This window comes from Apus apus, chromosome 12, assembly GCF_020740795.1.
Source record: "Apus apus isolate bApuApu2 chromosome 12, bApuApu2.pri.cur, whole genome shotgun sequence".
Lineage (NCBI taxonomy): Eukaryota > Metazoa > Chordata > Aves > Apodiformes > Apodidae > Apus > Apus apus.
This window is the reverse complement of record NC_067293.1, coordinates 7,585,104-7,607,232: the sequence shown is the minus strand read 5'-3', so window position 1 is coordinate 7,607,232 and position 22,129 is coordinate 7,585,104. Positions and strand designations below refer to the sequence as shown.

Sequence of the window (22,129 nt, the reverse complement as noted above, 5' to 3'; positions counted from 1 at the left end):
TATTTTTCCATGTCATTTTTCTTTTAGTTCAGCACACAGGATCCATTTTCATCTATGAGATTTGCAGTAAAGTTATCAAAACCTAACAAAATGTTCCACTCCTGAACATCCACCATCTTTCTTCGGCAGCTGAACAGCCTGTAAAACTGAAGCACTGTCATCTGGTGTGTAATTATTGTAATAAGTCTAACTTGTAAAACGAGGGAGGCACCATAAGCTTACCTAACTAGTCTGAAAATGTAAAATGCTCATCACCTGTAATCACTGTCTTTACTGTCCTTGATCTTTACTGATAGCCACCAAATTATAACTCTCTCCCTGCCAGTGAGAATCAGCTAAAAATGCAGCACAGGCAGAGGACAGGAAAGCTGCTAGAAGAGGGGCTGCTCTGGCTATTTCAAGACTCTCACTGCAGGAATTTTTCTTCCTTTTTCTTTTTTTTTGGCTAATCAATGATGTAGGGGGTTCAGAAATGTAAGAAAAACATGCCAAACAGGGAAAACTAGGGGACAGGAAACCTCAGGAATCCAACAGGCATGTGGCAATTCCACACACTTAGCTGGAAAGCCAGAAAAAAAAATTAAAAAATCAATCTATGCTCAAAGTTTATGGACATATGATCAAAAGTGATTGTGTTACTGCAGTTAACAACTTACCAGCCATCCTCCCAGAGGTGGTAAAACACCATGCATGTATTCTTCACCCTCTTTTATTCTGTTATTCTATTATTCTGCTTCCAGAGTAAAACACCTAATTGGCAGCAATTCATGAAACTGCAGCAATTTACTTTCAATCATATGTCCATCCATATTCCTAGATCCCAAGCAGCAAGACCCCCTACTTTGTGCTTAATTTGGGTACCACTGAACACAACAGGGTCCTCACGTGCTTAAAACAATGTAATTGTTTCAGGCCTTTGCTGAATTAGGGGCCTTAGATTGACTACCTTTTCAAGTGAACCATATATGTTACATGTTATGTATTTGGATAAGCAAATTCAGCAAGTTTCCAGTCCTTCCCAGCTGTCTGTCTTAAGCTGCTGAATCCAAGCAAGGGAGTACTGGGCGTGCACAACTTGGAAAAGAGTGAGTTGATTCTGAAGTAGCACAGTGGAAATGCACCTCATTGATTTATCACTAAGAAGCTGACATTTAGTAACTATCCCCTTATTTCTTACTGCTGTCACAGGACAAGGTTACACCAAGTCACCTACATTGAAGAAATCCACCTCTTTAAGAAGAAGTTGCTTAGCAGGGAAGAAGATCAAAGAAACTGAGGCTTGGAGCATATCCCCCAGCTAAGCACCATGCTCTCCAGGGGAGCTAGCAGAGCTCCAGAGATCAGCCTCTGGTTTGCTGGGTGAGAAGTGCTGCCATCCCTCCTGAGGAGCTGGGGGAGTGCCTGTGTGCACAGCTAAGCAGCTTGAAGGATTCTGCTTCCAAGGTGTTGGTTCAGCCTAACAAGGTACTTGGCTTTGGTGGTGAGGTTCAATCTGCTTCCTACTGTGCTTCCTACTGTTCTTCCTAACAAAAGGGAGTTATTTATTCCTCGCACCCAGGCTGCTCTCAGACTGAGTCCCCAAGCTCTTCCTTGTTCTGAAGTCCCTGGTCACAGTCAGCCTCTCTTATCTGGAGTGCTAGTGGGCAGCTGCTTTGCACCACTCCTTCAGTCTCAGGGAGAGGGTTGCTGGAGAGAAATCCAGGCTGTGCCTCACTCCTGCCAGCTGCATTTTTGCATTTACCAGCTCGGTTGGTATCGAAGATCAACAGAGGGTGGGGAATGGCCCTCATCCAAAGCAGGGCATTGCTTCTGGCAAATGCTGGTAACAGGTATTTCAAGTCTGCCTCTATCTTATTTGAGAGCTGTGCTGTTTGACCTGCTGTCCGTGAAGGAGTCATAATTTAATTTCACTTCTCACCCCACCTGATCTTTTCTAGCCTCAGAAATGTAACACAGAGATGAATTTGTTGAAGGGCACTAAGGAAAAAAAAAATATATTCTATGATTCTATCATTCCATGATCTCTGCAGCTTACAATATAGCTAAATAAGAATACCACCTATACATGTAAAAATAATTTTAGTGGTATGAAATATGTTTTACCTAATAGCATAAAGTTCTCCACTGGGCTAGAAAAGACAATGCATGGTGGGATGACAGTACATTTCAATTGAAGAAATAAAGTTACTCTGATAACACCAGGATGTTGTTACTGCCTCATCCTTGCATACATTGTGCACACCTCAGAAGTTTAGCAATGTCACATTCGAAACACAAATTAAAATAAGAAAACAAATTGCTCAGCATTTTCACATAAGGCCTATAAGCCGGAAGAGATGTTCTCACCTGTCTGCTTTGAGATGGCAACGTGGCAGGCTGCATGTGCCTCTGCATCCGATGGGGCTGGATCAGCTGTCGAAACTGCTGCTGGAGAAACTGGCTGTTGTTTGCCTGCTGAGGCTGTGCCGTGGCTGGAGACTGCTGCTGCTGCTGGAGATAGTGAATGAGAGACTGCTGCCCTTGTCCTGCTGGCAGAGGTGACATCTTTTGAGTAGCTGACTCTGAGGCGAAGTGAGACAGTGGTTTGGTGTTATTGAAAGAAAACTGGTCTTGGCTAACGGGGCTCTCGTTCACCAGACCTGGCTGTAAGCTACTGGATGGCTGTTGCATAATTATGTTCATATTTTTTGATTGATTTGTAGTCATTGATTTAAAAAGTGAGCTCTGCATACTTGTGGGGTTGCTGGTGGGAGTGATGTTAGAGATTAATGTACCTTGAGGACTGAAGGGCTGCTGATGCAGAGCTGGGCTTGACAGCTTTTCTGGTCTGTATGGTGGAGAAGGTCCAGTATTGGTAGAGGACATGCTGGCAACCAAGTTGTTCTGTGGACTTTTAATGTTGTTGGCTGGTAAGCTGGCTGCTGTCAGGGTGGGCAGCATGGAGCTCTGTGGGCTGAAGGGCTGCTGGTTCAGAGCTGGACTGGAGAGCTTCTCAGACCCGTAAGGAGGAGAAGGGCCACTGGATGGGGTGTTGCTGGAAGTCATGCTTGAAAGCAGAGTGTTTTGAGGACTCTGAATGTTGTTTCCTGGTAAATTACTAGCAGGCATGCCAGACACCATAACATTTTGAGGACTGAAAGGTTGATGGTGTGGGGATGATCCTGCCCTGTAAGGTGGAGAGACACCAGGAGGAGACATAGTCGGCCAGCTGGGAGTCTGGACTTGCTGCTTAGTAGTAGACACCTGCTTGCTAGCTGCCAGCTGCTTTAGCTGCTGAGCGTGCCAGTTGGAGGCAGGCATGTTGGGTAAGGGGACTGGCAGCATCGGTGGTGGCTGGTTCTTGCTCTGAGCTGCTGTAGAGATGGGCGATGCAGCAGGTTTGTTTGAGGGAGGAACTTGGAAGTTTGCTCCAGCAGATGATGGTCTCATTTGAGGAGATCCTCCACTGGTTGGATTGCAGCCTGGAGAAAAATCTTTATTAGCAACATGGTTCTCCAAGTGGGAATTCTGTGGGGAGGACTTCGGAGTGGTACTTATGGTTTGTTGAGAGTGACTCAGCCCAAGTGGCTCTTCAGCCTTGCTGCACAAAATCTTTTCCAGATCCAGGTCATTGGGAGAAGGATCAGGCATTTTCGTCAGCTCTTCCAATAGATCTTGCAGCTCTTGGTCCACAGACTGTAAGCTGTTTCCCTTCTCATCATAGTGGACAATGCTATTGTTTTGCCCTCCTATTGACCCTTTCTGATTTATTTCTGTGTTGGGTGGCACTGAAAACGGGGAACCAATGCCACCACCATTCATGTGATTGTTTTCGAGGAGCACCGAATGACCCGTGACTCCCAGGGAAGGAGCACTGTGACTGGTGGGGAATGGAGAACTTTGCATTTCTGGACACGTCACATTGGGGTTGGCACCTTGGCCCATGGCGAGATTTACGTCATCAAGACAAAGTCTTTTACTGTCATTTGGGAAGATGACATCAGGGACACCACCTGAGGCAGGAGAGCTATCATCCTCCAGCTTTCTTTTAATGGATCCTTGTAACTGGGAAAATAAAAAAGGAAGAAGGAAGAATCCATTATTGACCTTATTTTAACAAGCTCTGAAGCTCCACTTGGTAACACTGGGTTGGTGATAAAGAAAATTAAATCATACCATTAAAAAACCAATCATGTAAAACAAATTAAATCAGGATTTAAGTGGGTTCAACTTCACTGAAATCAAGACAGTTACAGTCAGTCCAAGGCTAAATCTCACATGTTGGTCTTAAAACAGATGTTAAAGCTATAAAATACTGTCTATCATGTGAACTGTAATAGAAGTTTTTTGAATAGTTTCTGGTACCATTTCAATTAAGACATTATACTCCCTGAATAACAAACATGCCAATGTTTTTATGGTAACATTTTTTAGGTCTAAACAATGGCAGATCTGAATGAAACCCTGGGCTGAATCTAGTGACCTTCTGACAGTGGCTCGGATTAAATTCAGACCTGAGACAACTAAATTGTTTTACATTCTTTATAGGCAGAACATCTGAAATAGCTGGCATACTTTCTGAACAAACCAAACCAAAACAAATTCTCAACTATCTATCTAAACAGACTTTCAAGCTTCCTAATCACAGATGGTTTAGATTTCAGAAACCAGTAAATATCAGCTAAACCTCTTAATTTTTGCTTATTCTTTGAAGCCTAAGACAGTAAGGGCTTTGCTGTTTTGAAGGATTGTAACTCATTCATAAAAAAAGTTATCAAAAATACAATTATGTAAGTATCTTGATCTACGAGAAATGGTAGAGTTGTAAATCCACAAATCTTAGTGAAAAAAATCCTGCATTATACATTTAAAGAAAGTGAAACTGAAAACAATGCTTTTAATACTAATTCATCATGATATGGCAATCTCTTCCAAATATAATAATCTGGGACTTTCAATTTTAACAAGCATGACCCGTCTGTCATAAGATTAATCAGACATTAACATTGTTGCTTCAAGTTAAGGGAAATAAGCATTATGCCCTTGTTTATCAATACAGGGAGGTGGCATTTATAAAAATATATAATCAGCAATGGGAAAGCCATGGAAAGTCACTGCTCCTCTCAGCTGGCTCACAGTAAAGCCTCTCCCAGCCCTGGCCTACAATTGCAAGTGCTGCCAGTCATCTACTACCATGGAAAAAAATTCACATCTAATAACAGCTCATATAACAGCTCTAATAACTAGAAAAGCCCCACCACCTAACCCCAGTGTAACCAGATCCACTGGAGAGCTGTGATGGGTATGAGTCACTTCTGAATTTTACACTAATTATTAAGCAGATCACAGTCTTGCCCAAGAGTCACTGCAGCAGCCAGTGACTTTGGTGCTCCCAGAAGCATCAAGGACAATCCCCGCAGGGTGTGCTCAGGCTGCAGGGCATGAGGTGGGCACACCTTGTGCTGCTCCATCTGCAACGTGCACGTGAAGGTCACTTCAAATGGCCAATATCCACCCCTACATTCAGCCTGTCTTCAGGCGATTGACCACAAACGTGCGTTGTTCTGACCTGGGAACACAGGCGAGCTGCCTGGTGGCTCACCCAGTTGGGCTCACACGAGTGCTCTCTTGTCACTTATTTCTAAATCAGCGGGCAGAGAGAAGACTGCAGATTTGTGCCTGCAGTTGCTCAGGCTCTACATGCAGTTTAGGATTAGTACTGGGCATTGACATGCCAGTATCCAGCTAACACTGACATTTGGAGGAGAGGTAGAGGATACAAGGTAATTGTACATGATCATCATGGCAGATGGAAAAGCAGGTCTGCATACTACAGAGAGCTGCTGATCAGGTCTCAGGAGGAGTTCACTTACCCTCCACCAACACACACAGCAGTTTTGAAGGGCATTGTGGCAAAGAGACCTTTTTATCTCCCTAGCCTCTGAGTTATCCCTTACCAGAACAACCAGTGCCTCTCTCCTGTGACCTCCAGTTGCATTGCTTCAACACAGGTTGCACTCAGAAACCACTGGCAAGTCAGAACTGAGGTCAAACAGGGAGAGTTGCTCTCAGTGCCCCATGCACTGGTGACCTGACAGCCCCCCCTTGGTCAGCAGATCTACATGTGGTTTGCACCACTGCTCTGCGAGAGATCAGTCAGGCAGCTGAACCATCAGCTATTTGATTATTCCTCTGGGCTAAGTAGGCCAAAATTTGCTTAGCTTTAGGAAATGGAACAAGGCCTAAATCTTCTCTCAAGAGTTGGCCTAATGATGGATGAAATTGTTTTCCTTGATTTTCTTTGCTAAAACTAAGCCAGAGTTGCGTGTTTCAACAGATGTTGCCCTGTGTAGGCTGAAACATGTTGATAGAGCATAACTACATATATTTAAACCTAGACATGTACAGAGAATCTTAACAGGGGCTTCACACATCCAAAATAAACACAGTGTGTTCCCAAGTTGCACCCTGGGAACCTTCAGGCAGGAAGTGGTGGGGGATCTCCCATACTTGGCCAGCTGACATGCTGGCATGTATGTCCTTGCCAGTGCTTCTTTTGCCATAGGACATTCCTATGCCCTGAGTTACTGGGGAAAAATTTGGGCTTTCTAAATGCTTTGAAAAATAGTTTTTTAACTCTTGCACTAGGGAGTAAATGTGATGGGAAAAACAAAACTCCATTTCCCCAAGACTATTACTGGATATAAACAGATAAAATAAGGCCATAGCTTTCAGCCAGCATGGGCATTCCAAAACCGGGACAGGATTTTTAAACAGGATGCTGTTGCTTAGCCCTGGTGGGAAGCCTGGCTGCAAGACAGGCAGTGAAATTAGCTGGGTGTCATATTCTCTTGAAAAGCAAGATTCTTGTTTCCCAGGTGAATTATCTGCACAAGGACCATAAAATCTGAAAAACCGATTTCCCCAGGCTAGGCAGGCATAACTCCACACAATTTAATAGCATTGCTTTTGCTTAAGATAGATTTGACTCTAGCCCCAAATTTGAGAGAGAAAGATACCATCCTTAAAGCAACTCAACAAATCACAGAATCATTTTGGTTAGAAGGGACGCCTGGGTATCATCAGCCCTCTGCTGCAAGCATATCACAAATGAAAAAACAGATGACACTATTTCACCAGACACTTCAGTATGAAGTATCAGCTACATACAGAAATCCCTTCTTGGGCTGGATGGGCGAGCTGGGAGGCTTGTTTCTGTCTTCCCCACTGAAGCCCAGGTGATGTTGCTCCCCTGTGGCACACTCTGTGTTGGTGCAGGCTGTGGGGAGCCAGCATTTTTCTCCTCATCTATGTGGAGCTGCTCTGCTCTCCATCCATCTGCCACTGTGGCAGCCCAGACCAGTGAAGGGGACAGTGATGCAGTTTCATGTTAGGGGACAGTGACTGGCTCAGATATGCTGACAATGGTGGCAGGAGATCATCACCAAGGCACTACAACTTAGGACCAGGAGCTCCTGACCTAACACGTTCAGGAAGCTACTTGTTGCAAATTATTCATCCAGTACTCTCAAACATCTCCACACCACTTCTTTAAAGCTAATCTATCCTTTTCAAGATTCTCCCCTTTCTAAAAACACTTTTACTGCCCATTTTTTCTCTGGCCCTGGATTCCCCAGGAAGGAGCCTATCTATTCTAACTCTTTCTCTCCTTCTTCAAGACACCTTACAGTATTTGACAAAATCAACAGAAATAAGAGCACAAAAACCAAGTTCTTTCCCTTTGTCTGCTGACTGGTATATTGGGCAGCTTTGTTTCAAAGTGAATACCTGACAAGAGAATAGAAATATTTTAAAATATACACACACACACACACACTTAAGTTGACTGGAGGTTGTATATGCCTAAGAATGGGAAAGCTTCATTCATATGTCCAAGCAAGGACAAAGCAGAAAAGCAACAAGTGAGCTCCTGTGACCTTGATCATTAAATTCATTCAAATGCATTAGCATGCACAGGCTAACTTCTGTTTGGGAATACCAGGTCCTCCAATTTGGTGAATATGCGATTATGAGGTCTCCACAATCTGAGGTTTGCTTTTCAAAGGCAAAGTGCCATGATCCCAGCACTACTCTCAAACGCAACAGGCTTTCTGGGAAAGACCCAAGTTGCAAAGCAGCAGTGCTGCGAGCTCACAATGGCAATGTAACCAGAATACATAATAACTGCTTACCCTGCTCCATCCAAGGACACTCTACTGCTGCTGTCACAAACCCCATATGTCACACAATACCTCTCTGCAGACCCGGTTCCCTAGGGTGGGCTGAAGGCTTCCACAGGCTTCTCTTATGCAAGGAAGAAAAGGCAGACTCAGCAAGGAAAAGTCCTCCTTGGCTGCACCAGTCCTAGGCAGAGCTCTTGGAAGTTGCCCACTTGGGTGACTTTTGGCGTTGGGCACTGTCCAAACTCAGGAGGTGGTGCTGGCCTCGAGTAACTTACTGATTCTCAATGAAGGGAGAAAGGAAGGCTGGAAGTGGCAAAAACTGAAGCATAGAGATCAAATTGTTAATGAATACACACTGGTGGTTCCATTGGATCTTAATAACCAACCAACCAGGCAGCTCTGGACTGGTTCCCTGCATGGTATCTGGGAGGAAAGAGCCACCACAGCCTGCTCAGAGAGTCTTGTTTCTCCAGCCTTGCCACGACCCCCTTCCACCAGAAAGAACCCAAATCTAACCAGAGATTCCTATTTAGGTCAATGCAATGCAGAAATGAGAGAGAGGAAAACGGTTAGGTGAGGTATTTCTGTGCCTCTTGCTGGCTTGTGCAGCCTGTGAGAAATTCAAGCCTTGATTTACAGCAACCACAGGGTGCTGATTATTGATCTGCAACCACCCCACCCCATTGGCTGCCACCAAGAGATCCAACCTACAGCAGTGATTCCCACACCCACGCAGCCTCCTCAACTGAGAATTGAGCCTGATGGGACACTGCCATTTTGAACCCATGTCTGTAGAATCTAGTCCACCACCCCATTTCCAGCATGCACCATCGTTGCTGGAGATGCTCTTGATTTAACCGTATGACATCCATGGATCCATGTCTGAGATATCCAGATTGGGAGTCAAAGAAACTTTCACTGGAAATCTCAAGACCCTCATAGCTCTTGGGAAACCCCAGGTACTGGCTTTTCTGTTTACTTGACTGAAGAAAAGAGAGAAATTATGCTAAAAGGAGACAAAGAGGTGGGGAAACTTTCAGTCTCACCACAGATACTGAGATTTGCTAGTGTTGTGGCAGCTTTGCACAATGTCATTCAGAGCTAGACACCAGTGCCTCAAATGTGGGGAATCCAGGTCACCAACAGGCTGCTCAGATATGGCACATCTGAATTATTTTGACAGAGAGAGCACATTTAAATTTTGGTGGAGGGGCTGAGCAACGCAACAGCCTGAGATGAGTAAAAGACTTTTCCCCAGTATTTTTCAAGGTATATTGCAAACTGTTTTTTCCCTCTGCAAAGTATAGAGTCTGAGTCTAAGGTTTGCTCGACTGAGCTGACCAGAGAATCTATCACTCCATGTCTCTTTCAAACACTAGACACTGCCAAAACTGGAAGTATGTATTTGCCAGAGGCAAAGTGTTTGCAGCATTCAGCGATCAAGACTTCAGTCTCTGTGGCTTCAACAAGCTTCAGCGAGAGCTATCTGCCCATCAGCCCAAAATGCTTCTATCTGTTCTGACAAAAACAGTCATGTAATGAGAAAATGAAACTGGCAATTTTCCACATAAAACAAGAAAGCTTTGCAAATTTTTCTCCTCTGTCTTAAGTACACAATTTGGAAAGGCTTGTGCTCTCTATTGCTCATTTATCCACACTCTAGATAGATTTTAATGTCCTACTAATCTTTGAGGATAGTTCATGGAAAATAGGTGAGAATTTGACTGTGTGAAGGCTGGAAAGTGGATCTGATATAATATTACCTTTAAAATGGCAGCAGTTACTTGCAGCCCTGCTTGAGGTATCAGACATGCTGCTCTTGGTAGCAGGCTGGCTTGCACGTGAGCAACAAAGCCCAACTGCTCATGGGCAAAGATCCCGCTTAACTCCAGCAGAACCTGGCACTGCATTAATGCATTTAGCACATCTGCAAGTTTCCATTTCTGCATGCTGGCTGCAGTCTGGTATCAGAAACTCACATTACATTTCTGAATTCAAGAATAAAGGCCTCCTGCTGACTAGGGAGCAGCCAAAGCAGTCCATGACTATGAGGAACATAAACTATGCTTTATCAAAGTCACATCTCAGGCTACAAGGAGAACTCAAGGAGGCTCAAACAATTAAAACTACCACTCAGTTTCTCCATACTAAGATTAAACATAAGCTAAAATCACATTTTTCCTACTTGCTTTAGGCTGTTTGACCCTTCTGTACTCAAGCAATTTCAGCATGGATGGACATAAGTTGTCATTTCACATTGCCAGGAAAGAGATCACATTGCAGTTCCAAGCTACCAGAGATGTGTGGTTCACCATCCTTAAAATAGTAATACCCCAACTCCTCAGCTAAGGAGTATCAGAGTAAAGTCTGCTCTGGGATCTGTTGGGTATTTGTAGGCTGGAAAGGTGGCAGATCCATTTGTACTGAGGTGTGGTAGTGGAGAAAGGATCATGAATAGGGAAAATTCACAGGGTGCCTTTCCTTCTATTCATCAGGCTCATGGAAATAGGCCACTAGAAGGGAGGATGTAGAAGAGGAACTGGGGATGTAAAGAGTCATTTTAACCATTAAAGGACATTGGTTATTAGCTAACTTGTGTTATGTGGATTATTTTACCTGGAACTACAGCTTATCCAAATTTATAATTTACAGGGGCAATATGAAATCTGCCATCTTTCAAACAAGCATGTAAACACAGATTGGAAATGGCTAGTTAGGCTCTGCAGATGTAAAGCACCTCCTGAACACTGCTGCTACATTTGTAGAATTTGATATCCCATCAGTACAACATACATCAGTTGACTTGATGGGATCGTGCTGTGATCCTCTGCCCCATTCCTGTCACCACTCATTGTGATCTTCTCCAGTTATTCCCTCAGTACATCAGGAACCTCAAGCTGTGTTAGAAGAGAAAGAAGAAAACAAGATATGTGCTTTCCCTTAATAAAGGTGGCAAAGCTCCCTGTTGTGAGTGCACGACAAGAGGCTTTGCTCCCTTATACAGCTGCTCCAGAGCTACGAGCACTTCCCCTTCCCTGTTACATTGCCATAGCAAAACAGGTCTCTTGATTGACTGCTCAATAAATGTGAACTTTTAAATGGTGGCTGATGACCTAGCACTTTCTTTCTTCTACGTGGCCTTCTTCCCCAAGTCAACCCATGGCACAAGCAGGAATCCTGGCTGCGAATACTCTGAACTGCACCGTTTAGCTGGTAAGCACAAAAATCCAAAACATCACGACTACACAAAACCGGAAAGCTGTGATCTTACAATAAGCTTAAACCACAGAAACTAACAGGAAATGCAACCTGGACTACCAAGAGCCTAAGGTATTAGCTTTTTCTTCTAATCTTAATAAAAAATTAAAGGGAAGGAAGTACTACAAATGTGATTTTCTCATACCGGTTTGTGTGAGTGCAGTTACGCTCATAGAGACAGAAGTAGTTGTCATCTAAATCCGGCTTTAAACTGGAACATCTTACAGGCTCCACAGCAGCAAGTTCGTGAACAAGGTTTTTCTGATTACCCTTGTGCAAAACTACAGGCAGTATCACTAGTGTCCATGTGAAGACATCAACAAAGGATGAGTTTAAAGGAGAAAAAAGCATAGCCCAGAATATACCTATTTTGCCATCCCACAGAAGTCAGCCACATGCAAGAGAAAAAGTAACATTCATTGTAAAGAAAAGACAACAGAACCCTGAACTGGGAGCTTTGCTCCTTTGCAGGTCAGACAGAATTACCAGTCTCATTTTGAAGGCACCAACAGAGATCTGCCCTAACAAAACAAATGTTCAGAGCCTTCCCATCAGTATTATCAGCGCTGCTAAAATGGAAATGTTTCCGGGGAAAAATTGCTGTTGACAAATGAATCTGGAGGAACAGGACTACTGCTTGCTCCTGTGTTGTACTGCTAGCAGGAGATCTCTGTACAGATGCCTCTTAATTAGTCATCTGAAGACTTATAGCAATCACGTCACGCATATTGTTTGGCTGTAACTTCCACATTCCATTTAATGACAAGTGTTATTAACTAGACAGCTGAAGACAGAACAAGTTCTCTGCCTCTTGGTTTTCAAGCTGTAGTACAAGAGCATTTATTTCATATCTGGCCGTAAATCAAGATCAATCTTAGACTCAATGCCTTTCCATCAGTATTACCTCATCTTACCTCAGTTTTAATACCAGCAGTATTGTTTTATATCTTTTTTTTATAGTCCATTAATTTCAAAGTCCTATGGAACACTTTGCAGTAATTTTGTAGACTACATTAATTTATCATGGCAATAGCTAGGCTGGAGAATTGCAGATACTCTCCACTGAGCAAAAAGGGATGTTTTTGCTACTTGGGTCTTCTGGGATTTGAAAGATACTTTTTGCTCTTCTTTTTCAGCCCTAACACTGGCACAGTTATGCAAGGACGACAAGTTAACAGGAGCCAAGTATAAGAAACAGACTGTATGTGTTCCCAAATGATTAGATAGGTTTACCATCTACTAGATAACCAGATAAAACCCAGTCTGACACTTCTTTCCTGCTACATATTGCGTTATTTTTTAAAATCCCAAAAGACTTACTGCTGCAGTTTTATCAAACTACAGGTTCCATTTTGTCAAAAGGTACGGTTGGGGAATTAGCAGCCTGGAGGCAAAGCCTTCAATTAGGTCAAACCTAGGGCCAAAAAGCTTTCGAATTCTCAGAACAGTAAGAAACAATGGGATTTCAGTCTGAAGAAAAGCCTTTTTTGTTTCAACAGCTGAACTACTGATACTTGCTACCCCAAAGAATAACAGCTCCAACCTCACCTGTGTGGCTGCCCCCGCACCAACACTGCAGTTGTGTGCTGGGCTGCAGAGTGGCCTTCTGCTGGCCTTCTGTGTGGAGAAGGAATGCATTCCTGCAGCCACATCTCTTCTCTAGGCTTGGAAGGGGACAACACATTTAGGGCACAATTTAGAAGAGCAGTTTGAAGTTTCTCCTGAGTAAGCAGTATCAGAAACTGGAGCACATCTCTAAGAGAGACGGAACAAACAGCCAACGAAAGGCTGTTTGGATGTTCCTTGGCCTTTCAAAAATGAGAAAATAAACAATATATTGACTAATACAGATGCATAAAAACAAGCCTCACTTGGATTAAAAAGATAACAAATCTAGTGACTCTGTCACTGAACCTGGGTGGAGAGAGAAGTCTTTATACAGCCAGAAGCAGAAATGTTTTGTCAAGCAGAAGAGTCTGGAAGGGAATATTTAATTTCTTTCCGACTTAGTTTTATCCTACCACTTGCATCTTTACCTACACAGGTACTCCACTATTCTTAGTGTACATTAACTGGAATAGGAAGGTGGTCCATTGCAACATGTGATTTGTAGGCTTCCTTCCTCCTGGATCAGCAAGATGACTGGACCAGCATGCAGCTCTGGCTCCTACAGCATGCTCTCTGAACAGTACCTGTTACTTAGCCAGGAACCTTTAAAGGTATTCTACAAAACAGTGGTACTGAAAACCCAAACACAGACCATCACCCCACTATCGATGCCCTCATCCAGTATAAAGCTGTTGATATCCTGGCCTCAATGAAGTAAGTATTTTGGGACACTGACCTCAGCAGGGATGGAATTTCACTCTCTGCTTTTTCATTATTATTAACTAAAGGAGTGAATTAAAAATACAGAGGATTTGGAGAAATTCTCTCCAGCAGAAAATACAATGCTTAAGTTACTCTGTTTTTAAACAGAGAACCTCTCAACTTGGTATAGATACCAGTTTCTCTCTGTCCCAGAAGCAATGTTAATCACACATTCATCACTGCAAATTGACAACATAAATGCTGACTTGTGCAAACAATGTTAGAGAAAATGGTGTTCTTGCTGCAGCAGTGAATTACACAGCCTTTCAAGTTTTCTACACATCTCAGTTTTACATAAACTCTAATTTCCAAGCCTTTGTTCTGCCTTTAAAGGTCACACAGTTGAAAGCCATGAAGCATAGCATGCGTTCCCACTGATACTAAAACACTGTTTACTAAATCATGCATATAAATGTAAAGAAGAAACTGTTTGTAACCTACTGTGTTAATAAGAGGTGATTTGTCAGACAACACTGTTCCAAGTATCAACATGTGGAACGTAAAAACCTGATCTTAATCACACAATGTGATTTTTTGGTTGTCTTTTGAAGTAAGGTCTCCACATTGCCATGCAATCACACAAACTTCTGATGACACCATATTTGACTGATTAAACTCTTAATCTTGCCAGTGCTTAACTTCAGGAATACAAGCGGTCTTTTTAGATTCAAGCCTATGATTGCACATTTGCAAGATCAGGATTTCATTTGCATATTCAAATTGCAAAACTGCATCTTCCCTTTGTCTGCATAAGGCCAACTGTAGCACTCCAAATGCTAAACAACCACTGTGGAGTTGGGCAGTATTTTTAGCATCTGTATGGTGCACTTCTATCTTTAGCTGCTGTGTTCACAAACATCCCACAGGACACTGCAGAGCTAACATAGCTCGGACTCTTCACCACATTCAATTTTTCTCCCAAAACACAGGGAAAGCAGACTGTACAACAGGCCAGTTCAGGACCTGCCGAAGTTTCCTTAGATGCAGTCTCTTGAGCACAGCAGAACTATAATGAAGTAATAAAACATTAAAACATTAGAGTATTCTGCTCTAATGTGGTGATGGAGGTTGCTGTGACTTCCTCTGGGGAAAATAGATCTCTATGCTCCGAGTTTGCACTGTGTACATAAATCAAGGAGGACTGTGAAGGACTTCAGCATGTTGTTTCCTAGCAGGATATGCCCATGGGTTCATGGCAAATTTCTGGTCAAAGCTTAACCCTGCAAGAGAAGCTAATACCTGAACTTGCCAAATCATCACAATTTCTAAATCCAACTGTGCCTTGTTTTTACAAAGAGGAATCTTAAACCAGTGAGCCATTTTATTAGACTCATGCTCATGTAACAAAAACATGTGTTAGCTCTTGAGTGCCAAGTATCATCCTGGAGGGCTACCAATCCCTGTTACAGATTTTGTAGCCAGACTGCAGCTATCTGTCATAACAGAGGAGGTAGTTTTGAACACACAGAATGAAGCGTGCTGCTCGGTTCGGGAATACTTTATGTGGTCCTGCTCTCCTTGTAAAACTGTAGGAAGCATGTACTGCTGGGGGAAGAGAAGGGCTTGAAACTAATTGCTGACTGTAGTGGGACTATCTCGTGGAAGCCTCCAGGAAGGCTGGAGCATGGCCCCAAGCTGTCTCCTTCATTCCTACAGGAACTTTTGAAAATAGCTGCAGCACCACCAGTTCCATCACACATCTATAGGAGCTGGGTCAAGTCTGAATGCACAGGAAATGTCTTTAGAGTCATCGGTGTTAGGCATGTCAAAACTAAAAGTTTACCACAAAGAGAGAGAAAACTCATAATGGGAATTGAAGTATTAATCAGATGATTGACCTTTGAAGCTTCAAATCTGAAATGCTTTCCACACTGAGCTAGAGCTGCATATGGAGACAATAGCCTCCAATATCTTGATTTACAGGGAAAGCACTGATGGAATCCCATATATCCTGTTAATGGGGAAGGGAATTATGTAAAGGAACTATTTTTTTTCATTAAGTGCCTTAGCTGAGGTTTGCAGATGAGCCTAGACTTGTCTCCAATTTAATTTCAAGGGGACAAGATAAGCTGAAAACCCTTAGAAACCTTAGACCTTGTGAGTGCTTCACAAATGGGCTCCTGGTTTCTCCATTTACACTTATCTTCTCTCCCATTACTACATGCTATCAAACACTCTCTTAGTAAAATTCTTTAAATGATAATGGGACTTTCCAAACAAACTGTTAATTCGCTTCCTCTGCTCTTCCACTGGCATGGCCATTTGTCTGGGAGGTGTGACAACTGGAGAAACAGCATCAGGGCAAGGAGGTTGTCCCCTAGCTCTGTGGCAGCACCAGTGCAAGATCGAGATGTGCAGGAGGCTGTGGGCAGGCAGCAGCATGTACTGTGCACTAGGCCTACAACACACATCTGCAGGTTTTCTTCTTACTTTTTTTTTTTTTTTTTTATGGTCAGAGCTTCAATGCCCTTAAAAACATAGCACGTGTTCAACCAAGAGTATCACAGTTATTCATTCAAAGTGTTCACATTATGTAACATGAGCATCAGGTTAAGAAAAGGAAAAAAAAAACACAAATGCAGCTACTGCGTTTTTTTTCTAAGCCTTTTCTTTCAGGACTCAATTTTTAAATGAATAGGGGCTTCCCCTCCACCCAGGATGTGAAGCTGACATCCTGATGTATGGTCCTCGTCCCACCAAGGGCTCCTCAACTGAGAACTGTGGGTTGCAAGACTCAGCCATTACTAAGAAACAACGATATTCCAGGAAAATTCACTGCATACTTTCAAACATCACCAGTAAATTACCCTCCCATTTGCTAATACAGACACGGTGTCTGGAGTTGAGCAAACACATTCTTGAAAGGTCAGAACACTTAAACTGTATGTACCTAGTTTAGGATGAAAAAAACTGTTGTTGCCTTTTAGTTATGACATTTCAGTTTACCCACAAGAATTACACTACTTCCCCTAAAAGCTTTCAAGCCCAAGAACATGCTTTTCTCCCAGTGTTGGAAGATGCAGATAAAACTCTTTTTCTGTATTAATTTAGCACAGCCATCACTGAACCTGGTGATTTGCCAAGGTTACAGCTATTCCTTCCCAAAGGGCTCCAGCCACCAGCACACACACGTGGGGAAGCTCTCAAGGAGAAGGGGATGGAGGAACCCAAACTGCCCAGTCAGCCACTCATGGCGAGTCACTGCCCAGCTGAGCCACACATGGCCATTCACACCACACTCTGCAAACCTGAAGGAACTATGACATATCCTAAAATACAGAGCTGGAGGGCAGGTAGCTCTTCATTTTTTTCTGAAATAATGGGAAGAACTTCCTCTTTCGCTTACATGGTCTAGCAAGAGTATAACTGCTGTAACGATCAGGAAACAACTGTCATGGATGGCACTACAGACTGTTACTGGGGAGCAGCAAGGACCTTGCAAAATGGGGACAAAAGTCTGGATTTGCTGGAAATGCAAATCTGTCACTAAATACAGAGGTGTGTCCATCTTCAAGTTTCAGTGCATTATGGGAGTTGGAGCACCAGTTTAACCTTAGCCCAAAGAGGTGAGGCTCACTTCAACAGAGCTGCCTGAAGTCACTTCATCCCTTTAAGACCCTCTTCTTCCCTGGGGCTCAGCCAAGGCTGCACTGAGCCAGCTCTGGGGACTGATTAGCATGGGTGACCACTGTGTTAATGGGATCCACCATCCTGGGCTACGCTGGGGCACTACAGGTGCTGCAGTCTCAACAATATCAAGCTGAATTGGACTGAGAGAAACTCCCCTTAGCTTATTCAGTGCTGGTGAAGAGGGACATCTCAGGCATGGTAAGATGACTGTCCTTTATACTATGAAATGACAGCCCCAAATGGAAGTTGCTGAGCTCCAGCTGAGCAAATGCAATAGAGAATGAAACAGGTTAGCCACAAAGAGTGAGCAAAACCATTTGATTTCATATTGGCATACAGGCTGTCAGGTCCTACTTTGTAGAAGGGAACACAACTTCTTCCAATGGACTAACTTGAGCGCTTCCAAGTGCTAACCATGGCTGCAACTCCTCACCTTCTCCCTGACAGCTGTGCAAAGCTCCTGCCAGTTTAGCTTTGGTCCTTGACAGTATTTCCTGTATGCATCGTGTGCACTGACACGCATTTCGTAAGTCTCCCATTGCCTAGTTCCTAACAGAGAGCCAACTTCTCTTCTGAATGAAATCTTCAGTGAAGTCCCTCCTGGTGCCCACCAGCACTGCTGGTACCACACTGTGCACGGTGCCTGTGCAGCCCAGCACATCTCATCCCACCGCTGTGGTTGCTTTGGAGGAAGAGAGCTCAAGTTCTTCAAAACACCCTATTTCCTATTGAAGTTGTTTGTGGGGACTGCAAAGAAACCTGCACCTGGTTTCCTGTGCTTCAGTCACTAGATTTGCCAGACATGATATAGGAAATGGGCTTGAAACGTCAACCTTACGTATTGTAGCAAATCTTCCCCTTCCCTCCGTGCCACGTCTGTGCAGCACACCAAGACCTGACCTTGCACTTTTTAGTGCAGCCTTTCTTACACAAACATTTGAGTCAAATCTAGAATCAAAAACAAATAAAACCCCAAACACGTTACCTAATCATTTTTTAATGAAGGTTAACATCCTGTTTCATCCCTATATGTATTGAAATCTGAAACAAACTGTACATTTCTAACTGCATGAGGTTTTTTAAGATCAACAAAAAAATTAAAAACTCAACCTACTTTTTCATCCTTCTGGTACCAGTGTAAAGACTGTTATAGAAATTATAATCCTGGACCTCTGTACAGATGTGAGAGGTGCTGATGCACAAAAAAGGTGTACTATGATTAAGCACATGAGTTAGAAGGCTTCAGCTGTTATATTTCTCCTTCTCCCTCTTACAGTCATCTTCATTTTGCTTCCATTAAAAAACCAAAGCAGAAAACCAACAAAGACCTAGTCCTTCACCTTTCTTCTTTGTGCTGTCACTTAGACAATGGATATAAAATAGTACTTTTCTAACCTGGCAGCATTTTATATTCACTTTATCCAGGTGTAAATGACAGCATAAGGAGTAAGGACGTGGAATTAGGTACAGCATGTATTTCTGTAGTAAACTCTTGAACATCTTAAATTGAAATACAATTTTCCTCTCTTGTTTCCCCATTAACTATATGTCAAGTGTACCTTTAAAGGAGAAATGAACCACAATTTATCAGTCCTCCAATAAAATAAAAAAACCCCTCCTTCTTCCTGGATTAGTCCTTTCTTTTTACAGTAGCTGTCTTACCTTTTTGTGGCTTCTATTTACTGCCAAGCACACTTGCCTTATTATATCACTGGAGAACCAACAGCTCCTAACTGATCACCCAGTATCTTCCAGATCATGCCATTTGTGCTACTGATCATTTCTGAAAAATCAAGTCTACATTTTATTTGGTCATGACCAATTAAGAATTTATTCACAATACTGAACCCCATGTGAAGGACTGTGTGCTAGTACGCAACAAGACACTAAAAATAACTCATAGGAGAAATGGGGAGACATTGGGGTAGACTTTTGTTTTAAGGAAGCCTCTTCTCCAGCAGCACGGTGCATGTTCCCTTACACGGTGCTTCCTGATTCTTGCAAGAGAAATCTGTTCTGTAACAAGACAGACACTAAATCAGAACTATCAATACAAGCTGAAAATAAACTCAGTTCATTTATGATACAACCTTTTGAATGCGGGACACAAAACTGAACCGTGAGGCAGGAGCTTACGGGCTGCCTGGCCATGAGCTGCACTGATGGCAAAGTACAAGGCCCTGATTCCTCAACCCAGAAAATAAAATCTTGTTCCCTGCAAGAAAAGCAGCATGAGCCCATCAGACACCGTGTCACCACATTTGGTCTCCAACTGGTTGCACAAGTCCAGGTTTGGCCAGGCAGTCAGTGCCTCCCACTCCCAGGACTCTGCTGGGCTCTGCCAGGAGGGCGCCTCTCACAGCTCTTGCACAACAACTCCGAAAACCACCAGCTCATCAGGACTGCCCAGTTAATTACACCAAAATGGAGCTGAAATGGGATTCCTAGGCAGCTCTTGTATTGCCATGGTCTGGATCTCTCATTGCCACATATGAGTTTTGGATTCTGAAAAGTATTGAACTTATTTTTTCCCTCCAAATGTGTAGAAGCTCATGGATTGAAAAGGAGAGAAGGAGAATAAACCTTAAGTGCATTTCCTTTACCTGCTAAAGTTTTTTGTGCTTAATTCTAAGGATAATCCGAGAAAAAGGATGAATTTTTGTTACTCCTTAAAAAAGTGTTTATGTTTGTGGCCATATGAGAAAGCAGCAGCCTTCACCAGCATGTAACACATTCCTGGCCTCAAAGCACACAGCTGTCAAAGTACTAAATACTTTTAATAGGAACCTGGTCCATTAACAGCTGAACCATCAAACAATCATACGAGAACAGCAAACAACCCCAGGAAGAGCTGTTGTCTTTCCATGCTGAACAAAAGCTATTTACAGTAAGAGAAATAATGTGACATCTAATGCTGCACTGCCTCCCTCTCCAATACATTTGCACACAATGTTCCTTTGATTCCCAATATAAATTTAAAGAAGGAAAACTTGCCTTTTTCTCAGCTTATTTGTGCCTGGGTGCTCCTTTTGTGTAGATGTCCTCCCAAGACCCATTTTGACACATTCCAGTGCCAACTGCAGATCTCATTGGGTCCAGGCTCTCTGCTGCCTCATGCATCAAACATATTTCTGTTTGAGTATCTCAGTGCTTGTCAGTAATGTTTTTAAAAATAAAACCAAGGTTGGTGTTTTTCTCTCTGGAATCTGCCTTTGTGATACTTTAGATGCAGAACAATCTCTGTTCTGTTTTATAACTGGACCTGGGCTGCTGAAACAACTGGAAACTTTTCAGCTGATTCAGCAGGCATTTCTCTGCATCTCTATGCACAGGTCTTGTGAAAATGAAATGATGGCCACATCTTTTATAATGATACCAGCCCTTGTTCTCACCTTCTGCATATGAAGACATTTTATTGTTGCTGCGCTCACAATATTTTACTTGTTGCAAACCCCATGTGCAATACAAAGACCTGCACTACATGGAAGAGAAACCAGGTGTCTAACACAAATATTTATAATTCCAAAGCTTTAGACAACAATCGAGAGAAACTTACATCAACTGCAGTGCAAGTTCTGCCCTGCGATTCAAAGGGGGCCCTGAAGGTGCAATTTGCATTTAATGTTTCTGCCGTTAGCTCAAGCTTCAGGTGAAACAAAAAAACCCACAAACTCCTCATAAGAGAAGTGAAATAAACTGAAGGTGAAGTCTGCAGCACTCCTACTTGGTGCAGAAAGAACCACGCTCACTTCACAGGCAGGGGGATGCTAGATCCTGTGATGAAGATTTTATTTCTGTAGTTTTATGTCTCAGAAAGGATCAATCCCCCACATTTTAAGTATGTTCATGAAGGAATTCCAAACAACACTAAATCTGCGTGCAATGCTTTCCTCAAATCTTTTGCCTTCCACATATAGGACAGCTGCTTTCCAGCCATAGCACTGGGTGACAGAAATGGGCTGCTCTGATTTATAACCGAGGTGTTTAAAATCAGGCAATCTAATTATTGACTTGATAGTCCACGTCTGCAGTCAGCAAAATTTAAAAAAATGCAAAATATTGACAAGATCAGACAAATACATAATGAGAGAGTTATTAAAATGCAAATTGCCTGCCTTCTGGTACTGCTATAATGTACAGCACAGGACCCCAGAGCCCGCATCCAGTCCCAGCCTCCCCCTATCTCTGTGGTGGTTAGGAGAGAGAAATGGAGCTGGGGACAACAAATGGGCAGAGCTCTCACAGGACAGCTGGATGGGCCCCCAAATCACAGGGGTCCCCAAAGACAGACAGTGACTGCATGGGAACAGGGGGCACTGCAATACATAAAGAAGAGGTGGTCCCCCCCCACTGGATCCCAGACCTTCACGGGAAGACCCTGGCCACAGGGAAAAGCCCATCACCAGCAGTTCAGGGTCAGGTCTTTTTAGGAGAAGAGGCAGAAGGGGAGATTTTTCACAAGTTATTGAAACTTGACATCGAAATTCACAGAAGGCACTGCATTAAGATTTATTAAAAACAAAACAAGTCCAAAGAACTGATGTGATGGAAATGCTCTCTTTCCAACCTGCTCCAGGATGCTTGGACCAGGCTGTAAGAAGAGAAAGCCCAGTGCCCTGATTCAGTTTGAGAAGTCCTAGCTGGAAGGTGAAAGAGGGTATAATTACAAGCCCCATAATTCCCTCCTTTCTCATCTCTGCCCCCAACTT

General features: G+C 43.1%; 1 protein-coding gene across 1 annotated transcript in view; it reads right to left on the bottom strand.

The window, feature by feature from the left end:
• The window catches only part of MAMLD1 (mastermind like domain containing 1), an 82,274-nt gene that overhangs the window by 30,361 nt on the left and 29,784 nt on the right, over positions 1-22,129 (bottom strand). The window contains exon 2 of the mRNA XM_051630406.1: positions 2,347-4,044. Within this exon, the coding sequence (XP_051486366.1) occupies positions 2,347-4,044 (1,698 nt within the window). The remainder of the gene's footprint in view (positions 1-2,346; positions 4,045-22,129) is intronic.